The sequence below is a fragment of the Staurois parvus genome, unplaced genomic scaffold, assembly GCF_062004578.1.
Source record: "Staurois parvus isolate SC_StPar_1 unplaced genomic scaffold, SC_StPar_1.0 ptg002603l, whole genome shotgun sequence".
Lineage (NCBI taxonomy): Eukaryota > Metazoa > Chordata > Amphibia > Anura > Ranidae > Staurois > Staurois parvus.
In genome coordinates this window covers 23,876-48,967 of record NW_028320399.1, presented here as the reverse complement: position 1 = coordinate 48,967, position 25,092 = coordinate 23,876, and the positions used below count along the sequence as shown (strand labels likewise).

The 25,092-nt window shown below is 47.7% G+C and overlaps 1 protein-coding gene across 1 annotated transcript; it reads right to left on the bottom strand.

Annotated features, from left to right (window-relative positions):
* Window positions 1–22: 22 nt before the first annotated feature.
* LOC149430600 (transmembrane and coiled-coil domain-containing protein 4-like) lies at window positions 23–22,467 on the bottom strand. Its single transcript, XM_089666206.1, has 7 exons — window positions 22,268–22,467; window positions 14,300–14,452; window positions 12,847–13,021; window positions 11,323–11,350; window positions 10,325–10,457; window positions 3,098–3,111; window positions 23–122 (listed from the first exon to the last, which is right to left on the bottom strand). Exons 2-7 carry the CDS (start codon window positions 14,428–14,430, stop codon window positions 76–78), a joined length of 528 nt encoding a protein of 175 aa, XP_089522332.1. The 5' UTR covers window positions 14,431–14,452; window positions 22,268–22,467; the 3' UTR covers window positions 23–75.
* Between the last annotated feature and the right edge of the window lie 2,625 nt (window positions 22,468–25,092).

Sequence of the window (25,092 nt, the reverse complement as noted above, 5' to 3'; positions counted from 1 at the left end):
TATCCCCCATTTCTGATCTCTTACCTATTACTGTACCACCTCCGACAGTCGCTAGGCCGATTAGTAAATATCTCTTTAACTTCCTCCGGCTCTCCTTCTTCCTGCGAGACGCCTGCACTGACCTGCAAGGAGAACGTGGGTTTGATGACACACGGAAACAAGAGATATTAAGTACTTATCACAAATGCTAGAGGAGAATTCAGCACCAGACCACTGGAAACCATTTACACTGTATGGGCAGACGTTGCGGACACCCGACCATCACACCTAAATGAACTTCTTGGACATCCCATTCCAAAACCGTTGCCATTAATATGGAGTTCAAATTTGTGAGGTCAGGTAGTGGTGTTGGATGAGAAGACCTGGCTCACAAATCATCTCAAAGTAGTTCAGTAGAGTTGAGGTCAGGGCTCTGTGCAGGACACTGAGTTCCTCCACACCAAAACTGGTCAAAATCAGTTTGTTCTTTGTGGAGATGGCTACACTCTTCATGGATGGCTTTCTACAAAATTTTGGAGTGGGAATTTGTGACCATTAAGCCAAAAGAACATTTGTAAGGTCAGATACTGATGTTGGATGAGAAGACCCACCAATGATGTCCTAATTTATCCCAAAGGCGCTCAATAGCGTTGAGGTCAGGGCTCGGTGCAGGATACTCAAGTTCCTCCACACCAAACTGGTGAATCCATGTCTTCATGGAACTGGCTCCACTCGTCTTTGGTAGCTTCCTACAAGTGTCTGTAGAAAGTTGTGTCCATTAAGCCAAAAGAACATTAGTGAGGCCAGGTACTTATGTTGGATGAGAAGACCCACCATCAACATTCCAATTCACCCCAAAAATGTTCTGTACGGTTGAGGTCAGGGCTCTGTGGAGGACACTGAGTTCCTCCACACCAAAACTGGTCAAAATCAGTTCGTTCTTTGTGGAGATGGCTACACTCTTCATGGATGGCTTTCTACAAAATGTTGGAGTGGGAATTTGTGACCATTAAGCCAAAAGAACATTTGTAAGGTCAGATACTGATGTTGGATGAGAAGACCCACCAATGATGTCCTAATTTATCCCAAAGGCGCTCAATAGCGTTGAGGTCAGGGCTCGGTGCAGGATACTCAAGTTCCTCCACACCAAACTGGCGAAACAATGTCTTCATGGAGCTGGGTCTACTTTTCGGTGGTGGCTTCCTACAAGATTTTGAAGTGTGTCTGTAGGAAGTTGTGTCCATTAAGCCAAAAGAACATTGGTGAGGTCAGATACTTATGTTGGATGAGAAGACCCACCATCAACATTCCAATTCACCCCAAAGATGTTCTGTAGGGTTGAGGTCAGGGCTCGGTGAAGGACACTCCACATCCACCTGGTCAAACCATGTCTTTATGGACCTGGCTTTGTACAATGGAGCAAAGTACCCTGTACACAGGGTCTTCACCAAACTACGACCACTAGGTTGGAGGGGCACAATTGTCTACAATGTCTTTGTATGATGGAGCATTAACAGGACCCTTCACTGGAGGCACCTGAACCCCATCATTTGGAGGGGGTTTACATACATCTGCCCATATAGTGTACGTTGGGAGGAACAAGTCACCTGAAACCAATGATGGAGTTAAGTCTTGACTTGCAAGGTTGGAGTCAGATTGGGTTGACGTGGATGAATCCGGCCTGATTATATGGATTTGTTTTATTAAAGAACAACAGTAGAATAACAGAGGAAACAAACAAGATAATGACAACGACAAAGCAGTGCGGTTCCTTCACAATGAGGTGCAGCATGGAGCTACCGAAGCAGAAGAAGTACTTGGGCCCCAGCGTGCGTGCTCTCCCAGAGATACAATGAGCTCTTTGTATGGAGGAAAACAGCCGTACGGTGGGAGGATTTATGAGCCACACGGAGCTTACAGGGACCGGCTGTGATCTAAACATTAAAGGGGAACTCCAGGCATGTTTTACTATTAGATGTATGGTGCGGTGCTCCTTGGAAGGATGGGGGGGAGGGGTACTGAACATTCTGGAAGATATGTTCACCTACAAAAAAAAAAGAGGCACTGCCCAAAATGCCAGTGAGATGTCTTTTGCAATTGATCAGTTAAATCTCCCGTTGTGGGAGGGGCAGAGACACAAGCTACTGCAGGGAAATCTCCCCATTGTGGGAGGGGCATAGACACAAATTACTGCAGGAAATCTCATCACTATGGGAGGGGCACAGACACAAATTACTGCAGGAAATCGCCCCATTGTGGGAGGGGCAGAGACACAAACTACTGGGGGAAAATCTCCCCATTGTGGGAGGGGCAGAGACACAAACTACTGCAGGAAATTTCCCATTGTGGGAGGGGCAGAGACACAAACTACTGCAGGAAATCGTCCCATTGTGGGAGGGGCAGAGACACAAACTACTGCAGGAAATCTCCCCATTGTGGGAGGGGCAGAGATACAACTACTGCAGGAAATCTCATCACTGTGGGAGGGGCAGAGACACAAACTGCTGCAGGGAACTCTCCCCATTGTGGGAGGGGCAGAGACACAACTACTGCAGGAAATCGCCCCATTGTGGGAGGGGCAGAGACACAAACTACTGGGGGAAATCTCCCCATTGTGGGAGGGGCAGAGACACAAACTACTGCCGGGAAATCTCATTGTGGGAGGGGCAGAGACACAAACTACTGCAGGAAATCTCCCCATTGTGGGAGGGGCAGAGACACAAACTACTGCAGGGAAATCTCATCACTATGGGAGGGGCAGAGACACAAACTACTGCAGGAAATCGCCCCATTGTGGGAGGGGCAGAGACACAAACTACTGCAGGAAATTTCCCCATTGTGGGAGGGGCAGAGACACAAACTACTGCGGGGAAATCTCCCATTGTGGGAGGGGCAGAGACACAAACTACTGCAGGAAATCTCCCCATTGTGGGAGGGGCAGAGACACAAACTACTGCGGGGAAATCTCCCGTTGTGGGAGGGGCAGAGACACAAACTACTGCAGGAAATCTCCCCATTGTGGGAGGGGCAGAGACACAAACTACAGTGGGGAAATCCATCACTTCGGGAGATAACAGAAGCTAATGGGTGGTTCAGTCAATACAAACCAGTTACATACCTGCATCTCGGTTCCTGGTTGGCAGTGGGAGAAACAGACAGAAGAATATATATTAAAGGAGCACTCTACCACAAGAACACTTGCCTTCTAATGGGAAAGGTCCAGAATTTGCTTCTTGCCGTGGCAGAAAGATTGCAATCACTTTATCGCAGCTCACTGCATCACGCCTCCAGGCTACGTTGCAGTGCGGACAGGAGACACGGAAAGCAATTGTTTTCTGTGTGTCCACGCCACGACCTGCGTTCATCAATGAGGTGCACAGTGCCTAAGACTCCCTTTGTACAGCGCCACGGAAGATGGCGGTGCTACACAAAGCAGTAATAAATATTATTAATATGTGTTGGGGATCTGCAGTTCCTCGTTGGGAAGAGGCCAAGTCTGAACCATCTGCCATTTACATGCAGCTCTGGATAGAAACCAATCAGCTTCCAGGTTTTATTGTCAAGCAGAAGGTAGAAGCTGATTGGCTCCCATGCGCAGCTGCACCAGATTTTGCACTCTCCAGTTTTAGTACATCCACCCCAATGTTTTGTCAGATTTTGATGAGGTCACAGACAGAAAGAAAACCCATCAGAAATTGTAACTCTTCCTTCTTTGCAGATCATTTGTGATCTTTGTGCTATAGAAACATACTGATCAGCCATAACATTATGACCACTGACAGGTAAAGTGAATAATATTGATGATCTCATTACAATGACATTTGCAAGTGGGTGGGATATTTTAGGTAGCAAGTGAACATGTAGTCCCTGAAGTTGATGTGTTTAAAGCAGAAAAAATGGGCGGTAAGGATTGGAGGGACTTTGGAAAGGACTGAATTGTAATGTCCAGACAACTGGTTCAGAGCAACTCCCAACACTGCAGCTCTTATGGGATGTTCCCGGTCTGCAGTGGTCAGCACCAACCAAAAGTGGTCCAAGGAAGGAGAACCAGTGACAGGGTCATGGGCGGCCAAGGCTCATTGTGTGGGTGGGGAGGGAAGAGGGAAGGCTCATTGATGGAGGTGGGGAGAAAAGGCTCTGATAGAGGTGGTGGTGGGGGGGCTCATTGATGGAGGTGGAGAGGAAGGGCTCACAGACGGAGGTGGGAAGGGAAGGCTCTGACAGAGGCGGTGGTGGGGGGGCTCATTGATGGAGGTAGGGGGAGGTAAGGCTCATTGATGGAGGTGGGGAGAAAAGGCTCATTGATGGAGGTGGGGAGAAAAGGCTCATTGATGGAGGTGGGGAGAAAAGGCTCATTGATGGAGGTGGGGAGGAAAGGCACATTGATGGAGATGGGGAGGAAAGGCACATTGATGGAGATGGGGAGGAAAGGCACATTGATGGAGATGGGGAGGAAAGGCTCATTGATGGAGATGGGGAGAAAAGGCTATGAGAGAGGTGGTGGAGAGGGAAGGCTCATTGATGGAGGTGGGGGGGACAGGACTCATTGATGGAGGTGGGGGGGACGGGACTCATTGATGGAGCTTGAGGGGGAAAAGGCTCATTGATAGAGGCTAGGGGCGGTATCATTGATGGAGGTGGGGAGTAAAGGCACACTAATGGAGGTGGGGAGGGAAGGCACACTGATGGAGGTGGGGAGGGAAGGCACACTGATGGAGGTGGGGAGGGAAGGCACACTGATGGAGGTGGGGAGGGAAGGCACACTGATGGAGGTGGGGAGGGAAGGCACACTGATGGAGGTGGGGAGGGAAGGCACATTGATGGAGGTGGGGAGGGAAGGCTCATTGATGGAGGTGGGGAGGGAAGGCTCACTGGTGGAGGTGGGGAGGGAAGGCTCACTGATGGAGGTGGGGAGGGAAGGCACACTGATGGAGGTGGGGAGGGAAGGCTAATTGATGGAGGTGGAGAGCATAGGTTGGCCTGTGTAGTCCAATCCAATAGAAGAGCTACTGTTGTGAATGGGGCTGTGTAGCCGCAGACCGGTCAGGGTGCCCATGCTGACCCGTGTCCACAGCCAAAAGTGCCTACAATGGGCGCATTGAACTGAACCACGGAGCAATGGAAGAAGGTGGCCTCGTCTGGTGAGTTCAAGAATAGTTTGAGGAACACAACGTGTTTGAGATGTTGAATTGGCCTCCAACTTCTCCAGGTATAAATCCAACCATACATCTGTGGAACGTGCTGGAAAAACAAGTCCGATCCATGGAGGCCCCACCTCACAACTGACAGAACTTGCTGACAGCTTGCTGCCAGATACCACGGTACACCTTCAGAGGTCTAGTGGAGTCCACGCCTCGATGGGTCGGGCTGTTTTGGCGGCAAAAGTGGGAGCTATTCAATACTAGGCGGGTGGTCATAATATTATGGCTAATCGTTGTATTTCACAACACTGCCTACGAGACGGACGTGCAGAACGCTTCCTCCCATTTCCTGTGTATAGAGAGATGTGGAATCCTGCTCCTTGCAGTATTGATCGGCCTCAATGTGATTAGTGAACACGATTGATTATTAGGGAGAATAATCTCACATTATCTGAGCAGTAAAGGTCTCTGGAATAATTAGTATTGATGGACGGTGCCAGGATCCCCCCCGTACCGAGGAAGGCGGGGCCTGTGCCGGGGGAAATCCACTAAATAAATTGTATTCTGGGGTGTAGAGGGTTACTACCTGGAATCTTGATATTCAGAAGAGACTTTTTTTTCTTTTTTATATTGTGTGCCTTAAGTTTTTCTCCACACTTACATGCAGGCCAAGCTGTCCGCCAATAGTGACAGTTACAGCGGATGGGGGTTGGGACAAGCAATATAACACTGCCAGCATGCTTACAATGGTCAGTTTTCATTCGTGTCGTTTAAACGGTTAGTTCACCTTTACAAAAAAAAAAAACCCAGAAAAAGGGTTACAGGGTTAGTTCACCTTTACCAAAGGTGCACTGTAAGGGGGAACCCTGCGGACTCTGATGATAAGGGGACCTTTGGGGACTTTGATGTAAGGAGGGCTCTGGGAGCTCTGACATAAGGGGAAACTCTGCGGGCTCTGATGAAAAGGGGACCTTTGGGGACTTTGATGTAAGGAAGGCTCTGGGGTCTCTGATGTAAGAGGGAACTCTGTAGATTATGATGTAAGGAAAGTGTTTTGGTGACCCGATATCCCCTTACTTCAGAGTTCCTCTTTACACCAAAGTCTTTAGTGTTCCCCCTTACATCATGATCCACAAGGTTCCCCTTTACATCAGGGTCTGCAGAGTTCCCCCTTGCTGCACTGTAAGGGGGAACTCTGCAGATTCTGATGAAAAGGGGATCTTTGGGGACTTTGAAGTAAGGAGGGCTCTGGGAGCTCTGACGTAAGGGGAAACTCTGCGGGCTCTGATGAAAAGGGGACCTTTGGGGACTTTGATGTAAGGAGGGTTCTGGGAGCTCTGACGTAAAGGGGAACTCTGCGGGCTCTGATGAAAAGGGGACCTTTGATGTAAGGAGGGCTCTGGGGACTCTGATGTAGGAGGGAACTCTGTAGATTCTGATGTAAGGGAAGTGCTTTGGTGACCCAATATCCCCTTACATCAGAGTTCCTCTTTACACCAAAGTCTTTAGTGTTCCCCCTTACATCATGATCCACAAGGTTCCCCTTTACATCAGGGTCTGCAGAGTTCCCCCTTGCTGCACTGTAAGGGGGAACTCTGCAGATTCTGATGAAAAGGGGACCTTTGGGGACTTTGATGTAAGGAGGGCTCTGGGAGCTCTGACGTAAAGGGGAACTCTGCGGGCTCTGATGAAAAGGGGACCTTTGATGTAACAAGGGCTCTGGGAACTCTGATATAAGAGAGAATTCTGTGGACTCTGATGCAAGGGGGAACTCTGTGGACTTAAATCCATAAATTAGCCCACCAAAATCCTCAGCAGCAGGCCCATGATGCTCTTAATCTGGCCCTGCCTTTAAAGGTTTTTAAAGTGTTGCCTATTGAGAATTTTGCGTGCTGTAGTTTTTTTTTTTTGCGATTCCACAGGCCTTTGCAATTTTCAGGCTTGACATGTTTGGTATCTATTTACTCGATGCATCCCAATCCTTTATATTCTACCAAAAAAACTGGGTATAATATTGTGTTTGTTTGCACTCAATTTGCACGTATTTTTTCCTGCAAATACACATTTGATATATAACCGCGACTTAAAAAAACTGCAACTACCACCATTTCATTCTCCCGGGCCTCTGCTTTAAGAAAACATTACTTTTTTTTTGGAGGGGGGGGGGAGGGAGGGGGGTCACAGTCATTTTTAACAAACAATGCAGGTTTTAACATGTGCGCAAAAAGATGAAGACATGACCCTAGTAGGCGAGTGGTTGGATCTGCCCTCTCGGACTCTGTGGCTCCTGTTTATGTGGCCGCTATCTCTCCAGTAGCTGCAGTAAATCCCCAATTAGTGATAAGGAGGTGACCACTCCCTTGATGAATGCAGACTCTGCCCTACACTGTGGTCACAAATCATACACAGCTACCTGTACACAGAGCCATAAAAGCCGTGAAGGAGGTGAGGTGAAGGTTCCAGGGAACCGTAAAGTACAATCACCGAGGAAATCCCAGAGTGGAGGGTCACAAGGCCATCCTGATCATTCACATCCAGTGGAAGCCCGCCTTCTCCAACTGTACTTTGCAGCGAAGCCTGCAGAGCATTGCACCTTTGATCAATGTGTTGCGGGTGCAATGCGCAGGCTCTTGCAGTGTCCCCCTCCCCCAGGGAGGAGGGATCACCGTCTTGGCAGATGGGATCTTTGTTTGTAAACAATCCTGGGCCTGGATGATGCGATGGTGTGGGCGGAGCCAATTTAGAACGGAACCGTAATGCTGCAAACAGAAGCACTCTAGTAGCACCCCACAGTTCAGGTTTTGGGGTGATATTTGAATAAATATGAGTGCAACATGAAATTGGTGTAAATGGTGGACTCTAAACTAGCAAAATATATTCCCGGTGGACAAAACTGTGCAAAGCCTTACAGTCGGAGTTTTGTAGCCACAGCATGAGCAGAAAGGCCTGTCCCCTGCCAGCATGCTGCATAGAAGGGGCCTTACTCTCTGTGTGGAAGCAGACGTCTCCTTGCAGAGGTCTGAGGCCAAACCCCTCCAATCAGCAAAGTTCAATGCTCCCTGTTGATTGGAGAACTTCGTATCTGGCTCAGCAGGGGGGAGTCGGACCTCTGCAGAGAGACTGCTGCTTACACAAAGAACTCTAAGATACCCGCTGCCCAGTCAGAGCTAGACCCCTCCAATCAGCAAAGTTCATGCTCTCTGTTGTGTGGAGACCTCCACATATGACTTAGCAGGGGGTGCATTGGACTTCTTCAGAGAGACTGCTGCTTCCTTTGCCGAGTCAGAGCTAGACCCCTCCAAATCGGTAAAGTTCATGTTCCCTGTTGTGTGGAGACCTCCACATCTGACTTAGCAGGGGGCGCATCAGACTTCTTCAGAGAGACTGCTGCTTCCTCAAAGAGGTCTGAGACACCGTTTGCCGAGTCAAAGCTAGACTCTTCCAATTGGCAAAGTTCATGTTCCCTGTTGACAGGAGACCTCCACATCTCACTTAGCAGGGGGCGCATCAGACTTCTTCAGAGAGACTGCTGCTTCCTTTGCCGAGTCAGAGCTAGACCCCTCCAAATCGGTAAAGTTCATGTTCCCTGTTGTGTGGAGGCCTCCACATCTGACTTAGCAGGGGGCGCATCAGACTTCTTCAGAGAGATTGCTGCTTCCTCAAAGAGGTCTGAGACACCGTTTGCCGAGTCAAAGCTAGACTCTTCCAATTGGCAAAGTTCATGTTCCCTGTTGACAGGAGACCTCCACATCTCACTTAGCAGGGGGTGCATTGGACTTCTTCAGAGAGACTGCTGCTTCCTTTGCCGAGTCAGAGCTAGACCCCTCCAAATCGGTAAAGTTCATGTTCCCTGTTGACAGGAGACCTCCAAGTCTGACTCAGCAGCGGCGCATTGGACTTCATCAGAGAGACTGCTGCTTCCTTTGCCGAGTCAGAGCTAGACCCCTCCAAATCGGCAAAGTTCATGCTCCCTGTTGATTGGAGATCTCCAAGTCTGACTCAGCAGGGGGGCACATCGGACTTCCTTAGAGAGACTGCTGCTTCCTTAAAGAGGTCTAAGACACCCTTTGAAGCGTCAGAGCTAGACCCCTCCAAATCGGTAAAGTTCATGTTCCCTGTTGTGTGGAGGCCTCCACATCTGACTTAGCAGGGGGCGCATCAGACTTCTTCAGAGAGATTGCTGCTTCCTCAAAGAGGTCTGAGACACCGTTTGCCGAGTCAAAGCTAGATTCTTCCAATTGGCAAAGTTCATGTTCCCTGTTGACAGGAGACCTCCACATCTCACTTAGCAGGGGGTGCATTGGACTTCTTCAGAGAGACTGCTGCTTCCTTTGCCGAGTCAGAGCTAGACCCCTCCAAATCGGTAAAGTTCATGTTCCCTGTTGACAGGAGACCTCCAAGTCTGACTCAGCAGGGGCGCATTGGACTTCATCAGAGAGACTGCTGCTTCCTTTGCCGAGTCAGAGCTAGACCCCTCCAAATCGGTAAAGTTCATGTTCCCTGTTGACAGGAGACCTCCTAGTCTGACTCAGCAGGGGCGCATTGGACTTCTTCAGAGAGACTGCTGCTTCCTTAAAGAGGTCTGAGACACCGTTTGCCGAGTCAGAGCTAGACCCCTCCAAGCGGCAAAGTTCATGCTCCCTGTTGATTGGAGACCTCCAAGTCTGACTCAGCAGGGGCACATTGGACTTCTTCAGAGAGACTGCTGCTTCCTTAAAGAGGTCTAAGACACCGTTTGCCGAGTCAGAGCTAAACCCCCCAATCAGTAAAATTCATGCTCCCTGTTGATTGGAGACCTCCTAGTCTGACTCAGCAGGGGCCCATCAGACCTCTCCAGAGAGACTACTGCTTCCGCAAAGAGGGCAAGTGCTCTTCTCTTGCAGAATACAGGCTGTGACTGCTATTTAAACAGAGCGATCTTAGATGGACTTCAACCCAACTAAAAAATAAACACAGCAACTAATAAAAGCCACAAACGCTGACTGTTGTTAGCACCCCCGGCAGTGTTACATGGTTGGTCCCAACGCCTGTATCAGTAACTTTTGCTGGACAGCTCGGCCTGTTACAGGAAGTTAGTTTTGCGGGTGCTTGGCATGACTTGAGAACAAGTACAGGAACATACTTTCACCCATTGCAGAGGACAGATCTGCCACATTGGCATTGCAGCCGGCACATTCGCTGTCATCTGATGGAAGAGCTCTTACTCTGACGGTTCCTCAGTTCTTTGCTTCAGACTCTCCATCAGGGACTCCTCGCTCATCTCCATCGTTTCCGGAGGGACGCGAAGCAGCCAGGACACGCGGGAGATCAACACGCGGCTCCGTGCGTCATAGTACCCTGCGGGGAAACAGAATGATCATACCGTGTCCCGGCCATGGTGAACACCCTAAAGAGGACCTGTCTGTTGCCCATGCAGCTGAACAGACTCCCCTTCCCACCCCATCACTCAGCTCCACGGAGAGTCCCCCCTGTGGAAGCTCCAAGTCTGGTCAGGCTGAGGGATCCTATCCCCACCCCCACGGGTGCATGAACAGCCAATTACATACAACCAGCGCCATCACATGGGAGGGGTGGGGTGAGTCACATGCTCCACATTCCTGGAAGTACCGGGATTTTCTCTGGATGAACAGAGCTGAGGGGGGAGATAGGGGGAGGGGAGTGTGTGCTGCCAGTAGGGGGCGTAGTGAAAAGTATACCTTATGGTGTGGATGGAAGGAAAAGGGTCACCCCACCGGCAAGTGAGAAGAGGGGGGCGCGAGTCCGAGCGATTCCAGTGTCAGCCAATACAAGTGAAGGGATGGACGCCGCTCAACCGACCCCAGGAGCCCAATGTTGAGGAATGGCCTCAGCCGGCGTTCTGGCCACGCCCTCGGATACGTTTTGTACCCCCCCCCCCATCGGGGCTTGGTCACAGAGGCCCTAATGGGCGGGGTGAAACGCGTAGCCAGAATGGCGGCTGAGGCCATTTCTCAACATCGGACTCCTGGGGTCGGTTGAACAGCGTCCATCCCTTCACTCGTACTGCCAGCAGGGGGCGCCATTAAAGTGAACCCGCTGCTCCGCCCACCATGAGAGTCGTAGCAGGAATTTGACTTTTAATGCTGACAGTAATCAGCGGGAGAGGCCGATGCGATACCAATCCTGAGAAGATACGAAAATCTAAAATCCCTCTCTAGTAAACAGAATGAAAGACAAAACGTACCATCCCGGAGGGAGAACGACACCAGATCCTAGGAGACAAAGGAGAGAGGTCAGGGTCAGGCAGCAACCAATCACACGGAGATATCAGATACATTGTTTCATAATAGATGCAACTAACAATTCCGGGAATGTATTACCCCTCACACAGACCACTCCCCCTGTCAGTGCCTCCACCTGCCCTTCCCTCTAGAAAGATGGCGCCATCTTTGTTCCGGCATCAGTCCAGGGTCACCATCTACTTCCTGGACTGAAATGCCGCTTCAGCGATGACATAATCATGTAAACCCCAATGCCTGCGCAGTTCACAAATGTCTGACACAGATCAGCCCCTGTTGCTGCCTCTAATTATGTGACTTGCTACAAAGTTCCAATGTACAGTCTGGTCACTGGGGGAGGGGAGACTAAGGAAATTCTCCTCCTGCTTCTACAAAGTTATAATGTACAGTCTGAGAAAATGCTCCCTCCTCCTTCTACAAAGTTACAATGTACAGTATGATCACTGGGGGAGGGGAGACTGAGGAAATGCTCCCTCCTCCTTCTACAAAGTTACAATGTACAGTATGATCACTGGGGGAGGGGAGACTGAGGAAATGCTCCCTCCTCCTTCTACAAAGTTACAATGTACAGTATGATCACTGTAGAAGGAGGAGGATGCATTTCCTCAGTCTCCCCTCCCCCAAAGATACAATGTACAGTCTGATCACTGGGGGAGGGGAGACTGAGGAAATGCTCCCTCTTCCTTCTACAAAGCTACAATGTATAGTCTGATCACTGGGGAAGGGGAAACTGAGGAAATGCATCCTCCTCCTTCTACAGTGATCATACTGTACATTGTAACTTTGTAGAAGGAGGAGGGAGCATTTCCTCAGTCTCCCCTCCCCCAGTGATCATACTGTACATTGTAACTTTGTAGAAGGAGGAGGGAGCATTTCCTCAGTCTCCCCTCCCCCAAAGTTACAATGTACAGTCTGATCACTGGGGGGAGGGGAGACTGAGGAAATGCTCCCTCCTCCTTCTACAAAGTTACGATGTACAGTCTGATCACTGGGGGAGGGGAGAATGAGGAAATGCTCCCTCCTCCTTCTACAAAGCTACAATGTATAGTCTGATCACTGGGGGAGGGGAGAAAAATTTCTACAAAATTACAATGTACAGTCTGATCACGGGGGGAGGGGAGACTGAGGAAATGCTCCCTCCTCCTTCTACAAAGTTACAATGTACAGTTTGATCACTGGTTGAGGGGAGACTGAGGAAATGCCTCTTTCTACCATGTTACAATGTACAGTCTGATCACTGGGGGAGGAGACTGAGGTTCCTCCTTCCTGCAGCAGACTGCTGCCCCTTTAACACTCCCCTCAGCATGTCACAATGGACAAAGGCGGCACCCCGGGCCCATTCCAGGGTCAGGCGGTAAGCAGCATCCTGACCCCTCCAATCTTCATTCTCTGTGTATTGATCGGACTCCCAGGTTTATGTTTTCATTTTTCCCGGGAATCATCCGATTGGCCAATACGGTTCCCGTTACCTGCGTGATAAGAGTCGGCTTCTCCTTCATGACGGAATCCTCCAGCAGAACCTTAGTGAAGGTGTCCGTTCCTTCTCCTCCCAATCCGCTGGCGAACGCCTCCATGGCCGGAATGACAGTGGGGGCCAAGTCCAGCCATCGCACCAAGTCCTCCACAAACCTCCGGCAGAAATCCCTACAGGAGGGGACAACAGACCATAGGAGACTCTTCAATGGGGATCAGCAATCGCCACCATTGGGGGGCCGCATGTCCCAGCACCCTGCAGCTGAAAGCCAGCAAGATGGACGAATCCAAATTTCAGGCATAAAGAACTTCCTATCTGATACCGAGGAGGGTGATAGTCGATGTGCACAGGCCAGTCCCTCCCCTTCACCACCACCTCCATCAATGGGCCTTCCCTCCCCACCCCCATCAATGGGCCTTCCCTCCCCACCCCCATCAATGGGCCTTCCCTCCCCGCCTTCAACGGGCCTTCCCTCCCCGCCTTCAACGGGCCTTCCCTCCCCGCCTTCTGCAATGGGCCTTCCCTCCTCGCCTTCTGCAACGGGCCTTCCCTCCCCGCCTTCTGCAACGGGCCTTCCCTCCCCGCCTTCTGCAACGGGCCTTCCCTCCCCGCCTTCTGCAACGGGCCTTCCCTCCCCGCCTTCTTCAACGGGCCTTCCCTCCCCGCCTTCTTCAACGGGCCTTCCCTCCCCGCCTCCATCAACGGGCCTTCCCTCCCCGCCTTCTTCAACGGGCCTTCCCTCCCCGCCTTCTTCAACGGGCCTTCCCTCCCCACCACCATCAATGGGCCTTCCCTCCCCGCCTCCATCAATGGGCCTTCCCTCCCCGCCTCCATCAATGGGCCTTCCCTCCCCGCCTCCATCAATGGGCCTTCCCTCCCCGCCTCCATCAATGGGCCTTCCCTCCCTCGCCTCCATCAATTAGCCTTCCCTCCCCACCTACATCAATGACCCTGCCCTCCCCGCCTCCATCAATGAGCCTTCCCTCCCCGCCTCCATCAATTAGCCTTCCCTCCCCACCTCCATCAATGACCCTTCCCTCCCCGCCTCCATCAATTAGCCTTCCCTCCCCGCCTCCATCATTTAGCCTTCCCTCCCCGCCTCCATCATTTAGCCTTCCCTCCCCGCCTCCATCAATTAGCCTTCCCTCCCCTAGACATTACAATTTGGTCCTTGTCAAAGTCCTCCAATCCTTACACACCATTTTTTTTGCTTTGAACACATCAACTTCAGGGACAACATGTTCACTTGCTGCCTAATATATCAGGTAGGACAACAGTCAGTTGTCAGAATGTTATGGCTGATCGGTGTACATTGCCACTGCATGTGTTAGCCCCTTATATGACAGGGTTCAGCCCATCAGCAGGTAGTGGGTGAAGGTTGGGACCCCCTGTCCACAAATCCCACGCGTCCCTCGCTAGGACTAACACGTCAGAAATCTCAGTCTTACCTTTGTTCTTTCTCCGGGAAGAGCTGAGCCAATGAAATGGCGCAGATTCCCGCGTAGGCAAACCTGGCCGGTTCCTGCAGCGACCTCCCCAGCACCACCCGCCTGCTCTGTCCATCCGGCTCATCCTGCATGACGGCCCTTCACAGGACTCACCTGCAAAAAGATCACATGTTCAGAATCACGGACACGGATACATCTGAACTTCATGTCTGCGCAAAGCATGGATGGAGCAGGTCTGGGATCCAGTCTAAACCACATCACACCCAGCGAAAACAAATTTCCTGTTCTGATGTCACCAGGACAGGAAGTGAGATGAAGTCTCCCCAATGGGGACATGAATGGGCAAAATGTCAGATTCTCTTCAAAATTCAGGTCTGTTCAGTCACATTGGCCCCCTGAAGAGTCCTGTAGAGTCCGGTGGAGCCCCATACCCACAGGACGTACTTCTGCACCCGGCGCTGCAGTAAGCCAACATATTATGTGTCACCTTCCTGACAACCCGACAACCAGCGGGCTCAGATATACAAATGCCGAATTTAGGAAGGAAAGCAATGTCCTCCCCCCGGTCTCCCTACTTCCCCTCTATGATGGATATCTGCAATGATCAATAACAAGAGGTGGGAGGGGCAGCAGACAGCTAGACTTCCTCCCTGAAGTCAACATTTGCATATTAGAGCTCTCTGGAAAGCTGCGTCCTCCATTGGTTCCTGCTGTGTACGGTGTCATGACAGGTCCTCAAAGACTAGCAATGGAACGCTGACAGTTCATCTTTCTAAAAAGTAACTGGGGAGCCAATCAATGTCCAGAAACCGTGACAAACCTCTGGAGAGCTGGGAGGTCAGAAGGATTTCTGGAATGTCTGCAGAATCTAAACACCTGTACAGAACCCATATATAGGATCCAGAGAGAACCCATATAGAAGATCCAAACAGATCCATACAGAACCCATATAGAAGATCCAAACAGATCCAGAGAGAACCCATATAGAAGATCCATACAGATCCAGAGAGAACCCATATAGAAGATCCATACAAAACCCATATGTAGGATCCAGAGAGAATCCATATAGAAGATCCAAACAGATCCATACAGAACCCATATAGAAGATCCAAACAGATCCAGAGAGAACCCATATAGAAGATCCATACAGATCCACATAGAACCCATATAGAAGATCCATACAGATCCAGAGAGAACCCATATAGAAGATCCAAACAGATTCATACAGAACCCATATAGAAGATCCATACAAAACCCATATGTAGGATCCAGAGAGAACCCATATAGAAGATCCAAACAGATCCATACAGAACCCATATAGAAGATCCAAACAGATCCAGAGAGAACCCATATAGAAGATCCATACAGATCCACATAGAACCCATATAGAAGATCCAAACAGATTCATACAGAACCCATATAGAAGATCCATACAAAACCCATATGTAGGATCCATAGAGAACCCATGTAGAAGATCCAAACAGATCCAGAGAGAACCCATGTAGAAGATCTATATAGAGCACATATTGAAGATCCGTACAAAACCCATATAGAAGATCCATACAGATTCACATAGAACCCATACAGATCCATACAGAACCCATATATAGGATCCACAGAGAACCCATGTAGAAGATCCATACAGATCCACATAGAACCCATGTAGAAGATCCATACAGATCCACATAGAACCCATATAGAAGATCCATACAGAACCCATACAGAACCCATATAGAAGATCCATACAGATTCACAGAGAACCCATACAGATCCACATAGAACCCATACAGATCCATACAGAACCCATATAGAAGATCCATACAGATCCACATAGAACCCATACAGATCCATACAGAACCCATATATAGGATCCAGAGAGAACCCATGCAGAAGATCCATACAGAACCCATATGTAGGATCCATAGAGAACCCATGTAGAAGATCCAAACAGATCCAGAGAGAACCCATGTAGAAGATCCATACAAATCCACATAGAACCCATACAGATCCATACAGAACCCATATGTAGGATCCATAGAGAACCCATGTAGAAGATCCATACAGATCCAGAGAGAACCCATATAGAAGATCCAAACAGATTCATACAGAACCCATATAGAAGATCCATACAGATTCACATAGAACCCATATAGAAGATCCATACAAAACCCATATGTAGGATCCAGAGAGAACCCATATAGAAGATCCAAACAGATCCATACAGAACCCATATAGAAGATCCAAACAGATCCAGAGAGAACCCATATAGAAGATCCATACAGATCCACATAGAACCCATATAGAAGATCCAAACAGATTCATACAGAACCCATATAGAAGATCCATACAAAACCCATATGTAGGATCCATAGAGAACCCATGTAGAAGATCCAAACAGATCCAGAGAGAACCCATGTAGAAGATCTATATAGAGCACATATTGAAGATCCGTACAAAACCCATATAGAAGATCCATACAGATTCACATAGAACCCATACAGATCCATACAGAACCCATATTTAGGATCCACAGAGAACCCATGTAGAAGATCCATACAGATCCACATAGAACCCATGTAGAAGATCCATACAGATCCACATAGAACCCATATAGAAGATCCATACAGAACCCATACAGAACCCATATAGAAGATCCATACAGATCCACATAGAACCCATACAGATCCATACAGAACCCATATATAGGATCCAGAGAGAACCCATGCAGAAGATCCATACAGAACCCATATGTAGGATCCATAGAGAACCCATGTAGAAGATCCAAACAGATCCAGAGAGAACCCATGTAGAAGATCCATACAAATCCACATAGAACCCATATAGAAGATCCATACAGATTCACATAGAACCCATACAGGTCCATACAGAACCCATATGTAGGATTCATAGAGAACCCATGCAGAAGATCCAAACAGATCCAGAGAGAACCCATGTAGAAGATCCATACAAATCCACATAGAACCCATACAGATCCATACAGAACCCATATGTAGAATCCATAGAGAACCCATGTAGAAGATCCATACAGATCCACATAGAACCCATATAGAAGATCCATACAGATCCACATAGAACCCATACAGATCCATACAGAACCCATATGTAGGATCCAGAGAGAACCTATGTAGAAGATTTATACAGATCCCATATATAGAAGATCCATACACATCTATATAGAACCCATATAGCAAAATTTATACAGGTCCATATAGAGCCTGTAAAGAAGATCCATATAAAACCCATATAGCAGATCCATACAGGTCCATATAGAGCTCATATAGAAGATACAAAACAGTACCCATACAAATCCCATATAGAAAACCCATTCAGAACCTATATATAGAAGATTCATACAGACCCATATAGAAGATCCATATAGAACCCATATAGAAGATCCATATAGAACCCATATAGAAGATCCATGCAAGGTGACAGCGATACAAGAGACAATGTCACAATATAGTCATTTATGGTGACAGAATGAGATTGTAAGATATACCCAGCAGGAAGTTCATACCTCCTCCTGGACCCCTATACCTCCTCCTGGAGCCTCATACCTCCTCCTGGAGCCTCATACCTCCTCCTGGAGCCGCCTAACCCCCTCCTGGAGCCTCATACCTCCTCCTGGAGCCGCCTAACCCCCTCCTGGAGCCCCATATCTCCTCCTGGAGCCCCATACCTCCTCCTGGAGCCCCATATCTCCTCCTGGAGCCCCATACCTCCTCCTGGAGCCCCATATCTCCTCCTGGAGCCCCATACCTCCTCCTGGAGCCTCATACCTCCTCCTGGAGCCGCCTAACCCCCTCCTGGAGCCCCATACCTCCTCCTGGAGCCCCATACCTCCTCCTGGAGCCCCATACCTCCTCCTGGAATCTGTACCGAGAACCATGGAATTAGGTTCCAATTAGATATGTGGAGATGAGTTTGCGTGTGCAAATCCCGGGTTCAGCAGCCAATTCATTTCAATGGGCTGCCCTACCCGTGGGAAACATGAAGAAAAACGTCCCCGACTCTTTTTAGAAATTGCGCCACATTGAACCACGCGGTGCTGCAGCATGCACACATCATACCGTGGCTTCCGACCCGTATAGATAATACAGAATAATATACAGACTGGAATACATTGTTGTTTTCTATAATTGTATCCCTTTGTAATGACTTTACGTTGTTTGTGTCTTTATCTTCATTATTGGATGATATGCAGTAACTCTAGATTCACATCTCTGCGAAGAATTGCGCACATTCCCGACCCCGCAGAGAAACGCACTGAATTTTAGTAGACACTTAAGTGCAGCACTTTTCTTCTTCGCAGAGATGTGAATCTAGAGTAATGCAGGCCATACGCGGTTCGAATTCCGACCGATTTTTCATCAAAAAAATCGAAAGCGTCGTTCGCTCGGTAATCCGATGGCGCCATCAATGATTTCAAAAATCGGCCGAACGAGTCATAAAGTTCCCCCCATATAACAGGCGAAACTTCTGCTCCTTCCAGGTCACGGCTCATGTGCAGATTCTTTTCGGAAAAACGATCGTACGATTTCACCATCGAGTCGAAAATCGGTAGTTTTTCCATGAATTTTCCAACATGTCCGATCACCGAAAAGGGGAGGAACCACGAAAATCGGCCAGTGCCATTGACCCCACTAACAGAGCGAAAATTGGCCGATTATTCTTATGTCCGATTTTCGGACGAAAAATCGGTCAAATTTCGACCCATGTGTGGCCGACCTTAGTGTATATCATCCAATAAGGAAGATAAAAAACCACAAACAACATGTACAAGTCATTACAAAGTGATACAATTAGAAAAAAATAACAATGTATTTATATATATATATCATGTAGGGTATACAGGAGTACATTACATATACAGTATATATATATACAGTTGCAAGAAAAAGTATGTGAACCCCTTGGGATTACGTGGAGTTTTGCATGAATTGGGCATAAAATGTGCTCTGAACTTCATCTAAGTCACAACAATAGAAGAACACAGTCTGCTGAACATAATACTACACAAATATTAGATGTTGCCATGGTTTAATTGCACATAACATGTAAACATTCACAGTGCAGGGAGGAAAAAGTATGTGAACCTTTGGACTTAATAACTGGTTGACCCTCCTTTGGCAGCAATAACCTCAACCAAACGTTTCCTGTAGTTGCAGATCAGACCTGCACAACGATCTGGAGTCATTTTGGACCACTCCTCTTCACAAAACTGTTTCAGTGTAGCAATATTCTTGGGATGTCTGGTGTGAATCGCTCTCTTAAGGTCATGCCACAGCATTTCAATGGGGTTGAGGTCAGGACTCTGACTGGGCCACTCCAGAAGGCGTATTCTGTGCTGTTGCAGCCATTGTTCTGTTGAATGACTTGTATGCTTTGGGTCATTGTCCTGTTGCATCACCCATCCTCTGCGGAGCTTCAGTTGGTGGACAGATGGTCGTACGTTTTCCTGCAAAATGTCTTGATAAACTCTGGAATTCATTTTCCCATCAATGACAACAATCCGTCCAGACCCTGAGGCAGCAAAGCAGCCCCAAACCATGATGCTCCCTCCGCCATGTTTCACAGTGGGGATGAGGTTTTGATGTTGGTGTGCTGTGCCTTTTTTTCTCCACACATAGTGTTGTGTGTTCTTCCCAAACAACTCAATCTTGGTTTCATCTGTCCACAGTATATTCTGCCAGTAGTGCTGTGGAACATCCAGGTGCTCTTTTGCAAACTTCAAACGTGCTGCAATATTCTTTTTGGACAGCAATGGCTTCCTCCGTGGTGTCCTCCCATGTACTCCATTCTTGTTTCATGTTTTCCTTATTGTAGATGTGTCAACAAAAATGTTAGCATGTGCCAGAGATTTCTGTAGGTCTTTAGCTGACACTCTGGGATTCTTCTTTACCTCATGCAGCATTCTGCGCTGTGCTCTTGCAGTCATTTTTACAGGACGACCACGCCTAGGGAGAGTAGCAACAGTGCTAAACTTTCTCCATTTGTAGACAGTCTGTCTTACCGTGGACACAGGAACATCAAGGCTCAAGGAGATACTTTTGTAACCCTTTCCAGCTTCATGCAAGTCAACAATTCTTGACCGTAGGTCTTCTGAGAGCTCTTTTCTGCGAGGCATGGTTCACATCAGACAGTGCTTCTTGAAACCAGTAAACCAAAACAGGTGTCAGCAACACATCCAATATCATCACACTGATTGGAGTCAAGGTTGGCTCACTCCTGGCTCCAATTAGCTCTGGGAGAAGTCATTAAGCTAGGGCCTCACATACTTTTTCCTCCCTGCACTGTGAATGTTTACATGTTATGTGCAATTAAACCATGGCAACATCTAATGTGTGTGTAGTATTATGTTCAGCAGACTGTGTTCTTCTATTGTTGTGACTTAGAGGACGTTCAGAGCACATTTTATGCCCAATTCATGCAAAACTCCACGTAATCCCAAGGGGTTCACATACTTTTTCTTGCAACTGTATATCATGTAGGGGTATACAGGAGTACATTACATATACAGTATATATATATATATCATGTAGGGGTATACAGGAGTATATTACATATACAGTATATATATATATCATGTAGGGTATACAGGAGTATATTCCATATACAGTATATATATATATATATCATGTAGGGGTATACAGGAGTACATTACATATACAGTATATATATATATATCATGTAGGGGTATACAGGAGTACATTACATATACAGTATATATATATATATCATGTAGGGGTATACAGGAGTACATTACATATACAGTATATATATATATATATATCATGTAGGGTATACAGGAGTATATTACATATACAGTATATATATATATCATGTAGGGGTATACAGGAGTATATTACATATACAGTATATATATATATCATGTAGGGGTATACAGGAGTACATTACATATACAGTATATATATATATATCATGTAGGGTATACAGGAGTACATTCCATATACAGTATATATATATATATCATGTAGGGGTATACAGGAGGAGTATATTACATATACAGTATATATATATATCATGTAGGGGTATACAGGAGTACATTACATATACAGTATATATATATATCATGTAGGGGTATACAGGAGTACATTACATATACAGTATATATATATATATATATCATGTAGGGTATACAGGAGTACATTACATATACAGTATATATATATATCATGTAGGGGTATACAGGAGTATATTACATATACAGTATATATATATATATATATCATGTAGGGTATACAGGAGTACATTACATATACAGTATATATATATATATATCATGTAGGGTATACAGGAGTACATTCCATATACAGTATATATATATATATATCATGTAGGGTATACAGGAGTATATTACATATACAGTATATATATATATATCATGTAGGGTATACAGGAGTACATTACATATACAGTATATATATATATATATCATGTAGGGTATACAGGAGTACATTCCATATACAGTATATATATATATATATCATGTAGGGTATACAGGAGTATATTACATATACAGTATATATATATATATCATGTAGGGGTATACAGGAGTACATTACATATACAGTATATATATATATATCATGTAGGGGTATACAGGAGTACATTCCATATACAGTATATATATATATCATGTAGGGTATACAGGAGTATATTACATATACAGTATATATATATATATCATGTAGGGGTATACAGGAGGAGTATATTACATATACAGTATATATCTGACGTCAGTAACACGTGACATACCGGTATCTCTCACCCCACAGATGCCGGTAACACCTCATAGTAAATATAATCATACCCTAATCACTACCAGTCACACCCCAGGACCCCCAGCAGCATGGCACAGCCCCCCCCCCAGGGGCCCCTCGGTGACCCGGAGCCACTCTCACCCTTCGCCCCGGCCTCACGTACGGAAGTGGCGTAGCTCTCCGGGAATAGTAGCGCAGCAATGTGATCCTGCGGGGAAGGTTACGTAGAATCCGTAGCGGGCACTGCGCTGCGCCGTTGGCGTAGTGATCTGGCAGCAGGACTTTGCTCCCCCCGGTGGTCACTATGGAGACGGAAGACTCCCTCCCCTCCGCTGTGTACTGTACACAGGGCTGCTCCGGACTCTCTGACGTCACATTGCACGATAGGCGCACACAGCTGCTTGTGCTCCACCCCCTGCCCGCCCCATCCCCGCCCACTCCCGCAATCCTGTCTGGTGTGGGCGGATCTATGACACGTCACCAGGTTGCCTGAGTGCTGATCCTCGGAGGGAGGTCTGATCACTGAGACTGGACTCTCCCCTCCCCCATCTTCCTTCGCCAAATCCCACCACACACAGGACAATCTGATTGTACAATCTTATCGATTAACCCTTACGCTTCCAGAGCAGGTTTTTTTGGGTTTTTTTGCAATCCATCTTTTCTGAACGCAGACACCCTGGTAAATAAAATCGCGGTGGTTCCGACTTTTTTACGTCACGCGATATCAGCGCAGTGGCTTCCAAAATGTCACATTCCCGTAAAACCTGAAGTTAATTGTCGGGTCTGACGCCCGATTCTTCAGGAAGATATAAAAGGGCGAAGTTGCGCCGAGCACATAGACACCCTACACGGGAAGTTTTAAAATTGTGTGCGCCCGCAAAAAAGGCGACAAACCGGCTCCCTGTATTTTTCCATAGGTGGCGCCCCTACTGGTCATCAGATTGGAGCGAACTGCAAACGACGGGTCTGGAATGATAGATCGCACTTCCGCGTGCGCGACGATATGTAACATGGGCGGTGCAATCAGCATTTTTCATGCTTACACAGTCCCGACATGCTCATTTATACGTTAGTACGTGCGGGGGAGGGGCTCAAAGATCTGAGGAGCGATTTTGTCATCAGATTGGGGCGAACTGCAAACAATGAGCCTGGAATGATAGATCGCGTGTCTGTGTGCACGGCGATATGTAACAAGGGCGTTTTCGTGCGTACGCAGCCCCGACATGCGCATTTACGTTGGTACATGCATGTGTGGGGGGGGTCACAAATTTGGGGAGGGATTTGAAGTGCTTGGGTGGGTGTGCCTTATTCAGAGGAGAATGGGCAAACTGGTTCGAAATGATAGGCTACTGGGATTTTCCCGCACATCCACCTCTGGGGTTTACAGGGAATGGTCCGAAAAAGAGAAAATATCCAGTGAGTGGCAGTTGTGTGGAGGAAAATGCCTTGTTGGTGTCAGGAGAATGGGCAGACTGGTTCCAGATGATAGAAAGGCGACAGTAACTCCAATAATCTCCAATAATCACCATCCAATACCATCTCTGAACGCACAACACATCCAACCTTGAAGCAGATGGGCTACAGCAGCAGCAGATGACACCGGGTAGCAAGGTGCACCTAATAAAGTGGCTGGTGAGTTCACCTTGCCATATACAGGAACACTCTTCCAGGGACGGGGATATCAGAGGATTATTACACACAGGAGCACTCTTCCAGGGACGGGGATATCAGAGGATTATTACACACAGGAGCACTCTTCCAGGGACAGGGATATCAGAGGATTATATACAGGAACACTCTTCCAGGGACGGGGATATCAGAGGATTATTACACACAGGAGCACTCTTCCAGGGACGGGGATATCAGAGGATTATTACACACAGGAGCACTCTTCCAGGGACAGGGATATCAGAGGATTATATACAGGAACACTCTTCCAGGGACGGGGATATCAGGGGATTATTACACACAGGAACACTCTTCCAGGGACAGGGATATCGGAGGATTATATACAGGAACACTCTTCCAGGGACGGGGATATCAGGGGATTATTACACACAGGAACACTCTTCCAGGGACAGGGATATCGGAGGATTATTACACACAGGAGCACTCTTCCAGGGACAGGGATATCGGAGGACTATTACATACAGGAACACTCTTCCAGGGACAGGAATATCAGAGGATTATTACACACAGGAGCACTCTTCCAGGGACGGGGATATCGGAGGATTATTACACACAGGAACACTCTTCCAGGGACGGGGATATCGGAGGACTATTACACACAGGAACACTCTTCCAGGGACGGGGATATCGGAGGACTATTACACACAGGAACACTCTTCCAGGGACAGGGACATCAGAGGATTATTACACACAGGAACACTCTTCCAGGGACAGGGATATCAGAGGATTGTTACACACAGGAGCACTCTTCCAGGGACGGGGATATCAGGGGATTATTACACACAGGAGCACTCTTGCAGGGACGGGGATATCAGGGGATTATTACACACAGGAGCACTCTTCCAGGGACAGGGATATCGGAGGACTATTACACACAGGAACACTCTTCCAGGGACAGGGATATCGGAGGACTATTACATACAGGAACACTCTTCCAGGGACAGGGATATCAGGATTATTACACACAGGAGCACTCTTCCAGGGACGGGGATATCGGAGGACTATTACATACAGGAACACTCTTCCAGGGACAGGGATATCAGGATTATTACACACAGAAACACTCTTCCAGGGACAGGGATATCAGGATTATTACATACAGCAGCACTCTTCCAGGGACAGGGATATCAGGATTATTACACACAGGAACACTCTTCCAGGGACAGGGATATCAGAGGATTATCTACAGGAACACTCTTCCAGGGACAGGGATATCAGAGGATTATCTACAGGAACACTCTTCCAGGGACAGGGATATCAGGATTATTACACACAGGAACACTCTTCCAGGGACAGGGC

What these genes read in the sequence shown, in the direction of transcription:
- LOC149430600 (XM_089666206.1), bottom strand. Translation starts at nt 14,430, where the DNA reads ATGCAGGATGAGCCGGATGGACAGAGCAGGCGGGTGGTGCTGGGGAGG. An exon ending in AGCCGACTCTTATCACGCAG is followed by an intron (nt 11,351 to 12,846) that starts GTAACGGGAACC and finishes TTTGTCTCCTAG; the next exon opens with GATCTGGTGTCGTTCTCCCT. An exon ending in GTCGTTCTCCCTCCGGGATG is followed by an intron (nt 10,458 to 11,322) that starts GTACGTTTTGTC and finishes GTTTCCCCGCAG; the next exon opens with GGTACTATGACGCACGGAGC.